The sequence below is a fragment of the Mesitornis unicolor genome, unplaced genomic scaffold (genome assembly GCF_000695765.1).
Source record: "Mesitornis unicolor isolate BGI_N332 unplaced genomic scaffold, ASM69576v1 scaffold2222, whole genome shotgun sequence".
NCBI classification, from domain to species: domain Eukaryota; kingdom Metazoa; phylum Chordata; class Aves; order Mesitornithiformes; family Mesitornithidae; genus Mesitornis; species Mesitornis unicolor.
In genome coordinates, this window is record NW_010166917.1 from 8,303 (window position 1) to 13,574 (window position 5,272).

The 5,272-nt window shown below is 39.1% G+C and overlaps 1 protein-coding gene across 1 annotated transcript in view; it reads right to left on the reverse strand.

The window, feature by feature from the left end:
- Nucleotides 1–3,549: 3,549 nt before the first annotated feature.
- The window catches only part of RPL22L1 (ribosomal protein L22-like 1), a 1,994-nt gene continuing 271 nt past the window's right edge, over nucleotides 3,550–5,272 (reverse strand). The window contains exons 2-4 of the mRNA XM_010195114.1: nucleotides 5,079–5,171; nucleotides 4,562–4,683; nucleotides 3,550–3,802 (exon numbers count right to left, since the gene is read on the reverse strand). Coding sequence (XP_010193416.1) covers nucleotides 3,658–3,802; nucleotides 4,562–4,683; nucleotides 5,079–5,171 — 360 coding nt within the window. The 3' untranslated portion in view covers nucleotides 3,550–3,657. The remainder of the gene's footprint in view (nucleotides 3,803–4,561; nucleotides 4,684–5,078; nucleotides 5,172–5,272) is intronic.

Below are 5,272 nucleotides of genomic sequence, written 5' to 3' on the forward strand. Positions count from 1 at the left end.
CCTCTTTATTTCTGATCTTACTACTTTTGGGTATATGATAAAGCTGTTTTCTGATGGGGCTGTAGGCCAGAAGGGCAAGTGAACAGAAAGCATACGGATGTACAAGGCCATTTAGAAGTAACTTTTACTAGTGGAGGTTACAATTGGCGAAATCCTGTGGGTTTTATTGTTTGTTTTTTTCTTGTTTAAAATGGAAGTCAGGGAGAATTTTGCAGCAGCAGAGGTGATACAGACTGATAGTGCAGAAAAATATTTATGTATGCTCATACATGAATAGCCTATGCAGTGCTGCTGCTGCTGCTCTGGCAACAACAGCATAGCTCTTGCACTTCTTACACATCTTTGTTTCTTTTTTCTATTTGCCAGGCATTGAAATTTTCCATGTGTGGGAGTTCTCTCATAAGCTTTATTTGGAAGAATACAGTGAAAACACTTTTTGAGAAATGAAGGAAACATTTATTGAAAAATGAAAAGAGGGAGAAAAGAATTTCATATTTAAAATATATATTTTATGTGTATACACACACACACATATATGTAATTGTGGCTATATTAAAGCCTTGTAAGAATAATTATGCCATTTCTCTCCCAAGCCCTGAGCTCACAGGAGCTGGCCCTGGCCCAGGGCAAAGTGGTTCTCCTGAAGCGCTCACTCCTGCTGGATTTCGTGCTTATCCCTTCTGGAAATTTTAAAGCACGCTGAGCATCACCTGAGACCTGAGCATGTTACTGGGGAGCCAAGAGGAGCAGACTTGGCAGCAGCCCCAGTGACCTGTGGAGTTTCCATGCCACGGATGCATTATTTTTCCCAGCAGCTTCATCACTGGCTGACGCAGGAGCAGCCTGAGGCAAGCCCATCCCTCCCTCAAACAGGGTTTTTCTGGGCTCTTCTCCAGCACTAAATATGGAAAATTCCAATAGTCAATCCTGATCATTTTCAAGCTTTTCAGGATCTTTTAACTTCCAAAACAAAGGACGAAACTGGTTATTTTTACAGCAGATCCTAGCTGAAAAAAAAAAGCAACTGGCATGCCAGGTGCCCCAGTAAAGGTACCTGGCAGCTCCTGGCACAGCAGAGCTGCCATCTCGATGAGTTAGACCCCACCAAAGAGCAGATACTGCTTTTTTCATAAAAAAGCTTTTATTCTAATATGGATGATTTGTATTCATTACCTTCTGTGAACAATAACAGGCTGTTTCCTGCCTGCCATCTGCATTACACCTGGCCTCTTCAGCAAATACAGGAAACTATGAAAGAATCACCATTTTTCTGAAGCTTTGTCCGAGGTTGGCTTCTCATCTGTGTACTCCAGCTATTTTTCTCCACAAAACTTTAACAATCTTATTCTAAGGATTCCACTTAAATTAGCCCTCCAGTCTTTGTGGCTCCTACACATCACACGTATATGTGCACCTTGGGCAGGTGCAGTGCTTGGGCAGCAATGCAGGGATAAAAACCATGTCTGGCTGCTATCTAAAGAGGAAGGAAAATGTTTCTACATGTATTAAGCACTCTAGAGTTGCACTTCTTTTTATCAGAAACTTATTTTTTTCCAAAGTTTACCATGTTTGCACACATCAGCAAAAGGAATTCCCAGGCTCCATCCTTGCTGCAGAGAAGCTCAGCAAGTCACACAACTCACATGAGCACTTTGGCAATCTTCCTCCAAATCCAGCCATGAATTGAGTTGCTTTGCTTGAAATCCCAGGCCTTGTTTCCCTCTTGTTTGCCTAATGACGGTCGTCTCTGCTGTATAGCCACACATGGAGCTGCCAGCCTGCTTCAAACTGAACAGTAACAAGGGAGCGAGATCCTATTAGCTCTGATTGTTTTTGCACTTGCTCCACTTAGAGCAGCTCTGTTGTCAGCCTGGTGTAAAGGATGCACTGTAACATAAAAGCACAACTCTTTGAAATACAACTGTTAGTCATGCCCTTCCTTGCTTAACTTCCTGCAGCAAAGAAAACAGACCAGGTTTTCAAATATTTGCAGTTTTAACATGAAAAAACATGGTGCTTGTTCAACACAGTGTTAACTACAAATACTGTAACTACTTTTTAAAAGCATTAGCAATCTTTTGGCTTCCAGAAAAGGAAAAACACAGTCACCTTTAGTTGTGGCTTCGAAACTGCCTGATTCTTCTCAAATAGGAAATTCCACTCTGGCATTACCCCATATACCCTAGGTCAGGAGCTGGGCTTCAGGTGTTTTAAGTTATTTCCACAGAAGCATATACAGCTCACATTGAGCTAGAAAATAATCCTCAGCCCTTCTACCAGTTAGATGCTGCTCTTCCTTTTGCTAGCTCTGAAACAGCAAAATGAAGCAAATCATCAAGGCAGAGCTTACACAAGCAGCTGCTGTTCCACTGCTGCTTCCCCTCATCTCCCTGGGTCACTGAAAAATGACAAATGAGACCCCAAGGCTGCTAACGACATCCATCTCCCCTTCTGCACTGTTCATTTAGATTTAGGGAGCACATGTGGGCATCACACAGCTGTTAATGCATTGCTTTGTGCTTTGGCAACTCTCTAAATAGTCTGTTTCAAGAGATTTGATGGCAAAAACAATGCTAAAATAATTGAAAAATCATCAGGAAATTTTGTAGGCACACTTCAGCCTAAACTACAGATTTGTTCAAGGACAAAGTTGAATATCACAGCCTACATGCACCCCTGTTTCATGATACTAAACAAATACAGCATCACTAATTCCAGAGTTCACCACTGCACTGGAACCTGAGAGTAAATATTCTAATTAATCACATGCAGAGCACGCTGCCAGCTTGGCAGAGTACAGCACTGAAATGCATAAGCATGGAACAGTTACTGCAAACACAGATTCACAAATACTTTTTCATGATGAAAACTAATCAGTTTTTCCTGGTATTACATGAACAAAAGATCTAGTTTGTAGGATTTATAGTGATCTGTGTTTCAATGAAGAACCAGCCACTTACACTAGCATTAAATAATCCAAGAAATCAAATACAAGAACCATAAAACACACCATGTATGGATTTAATGGGACTGTTACTGATTATTTTAAAGCACCTCTCATCACTTCCTTTTTTAAGTTGTTTTGACTAGATGCTGGCAACAAGATTAGTAACTCCTTATAGATCTAGAATAAATTTAAAGGCTGTGTAACAAATCTTTATTTGACCTGTGGTTATACACAGGAATACCACAACCAATGATTTAGATAAATCACAGAGAAATATTTCTTTAAAGATATATAAGCCTGCTTTTAAACTAAAATAATTCAAAGTAAACTTTTACTAAATATTTACCCATTAGCTCCACGTAAATTAGAAAGAGCTGGTGCTTCAAGTCACAAAAAGCTCTAGCATTATTTATAAAAATGTAACTAAACATCAGTGTAACTGTCCTGTATTTGTACTGGGCAAAACGGTCAGTTCTTTTCTACTTAGACCTCCATGTTGGACAGCTCTGATTTCTAGCAGTGGAAAGAAAATTGCAAATCAAATGATTGCCTGTGCTGTTTTTTAGTTAGAATTTAAGAAAAAGACTAGAAAACTAACCATGCTCTGTCAAACAGGGTACAAAATCTTTATTCACCAATAAGTTAAGTGTTCTTATAAATAGACGTTCTAGTCTTTTGTACGCTGTACTGAGTATAAAGCTCCGCTTCAATTATTCCTCAGACTCTGATCCTTCTTCGTCTTGACTGATTTGGAAGTAGCGCAGTTCATACGTCTCCTTGTCAGAGGCGACAACACGAAGCCAGTCACGCAGGTTGTTCTTCTTGAGGTACTTCTTTGTGAGGTATTTTAGGTACCTTAAAAAAACAGTAATAATACATTAGAATCTTCTCATTTAACAACCACTGCTGCTGTCTTCACTCCACTCAAGACATGGCTCTAGCTGGGCAACACCATACTAATTACATCCTGAAATAAAATAACTACCATTTTTAACAATAACACTTTTCATTCCAGATGCACAAAAATTTATTAGTTGACGCTTTCTGACTACACAGCACCATGCCAGTAACTCAACAGCATTCAGAAGTGGTTCCAAACCTTGGTCTAACACAAAAAATACTGGGGCATCTGTATCTGCAAATGAAGGGGGGGATGCAGAGAGAGAATTGTGCCTCTAAACAGTGCACTCATCTGTTGCATACCCATATGCACTAAGCAGTTTAAGGCTTCATTCGACTTAAGGAGCTCTTTTGCCACATGTATTGCATAAATACACATTTTAATACAACAAATTACGTAATAAAACAGCCACCCATGACAGGAATTCAGTATGTCATAAATCCATCTCCTTCCTTGATGTACTTCCAGCAAACTATACAAAGCATTTCTGTATTACTATGATTAAACTAGAAGCATTAATTTGGAATTAAATCCTGTGTTTTAAAAAGCAGTTTTAAAATTATCTAGTATTATACATTTGTTTGAATTACATCTTTCACTAATATATGTAAGTGCTATGAAGGTTACAGTTAATACCTACTTTGCACATGTCAAAAGCGTGTCATGTTCAAAATCCAGTATTGCAAGTACAACAAAAGGAAACCTGTGCCAACCTTTTAGAAAATTGCTTCTCGGATGTCACTGTGATCTTGTTCTTCAGACGTTCAATGTGAACGGTGTTGCCCAAGTTTCCAGTTTTTCCATTGACCTTAACCTTCTCCTTTAGGAATTGTTCCTGTTTCAACATTAAAGCAATAGAACACTAGGGAATGGCACCCTAGGTATGAACTAGGGAAGGCACCCTAGCCATGTAGCAATATTAAAAATCACTGTTTACTTATGTTCTGATAGCAAGTCTTTACAATAAAGTAAGATTTTACAGTGTGTAATTAAAAAACCCCATGCTCATGTTAAAATGGGGTTTAAGTTTTATTAATGGACAGATATGAACCATCTTGTCTATAAAATACATCTAACCCAAGAAACTTTCAAAAAGTGCCAACAATTTAAAGAACAGATGTTGATTTTACAAATTTATATTGCAACTTTTCAGCTGCACTTCAGTTATGACACTGCACTAAGGCTTTTGTTACACTAAGCACCAGAAGTAGGAGCAAAAGCACGACTTACAAAATTCCCAGAGTCAAAAATTCCATCTTCCACAGGATGGGTCAAGTCAAGGCAAAACTTCCAGGTTGACTTTTTAGATTTTCTATCCTTTTGCTAAAACACACAAAAAAACCCCAACATTAACAACAACCCACGCCCGAAAAAGCTTTTATTGGAGCGCAGGGGGACAGAGCGGAGGAGACGCGGCAGCCGCC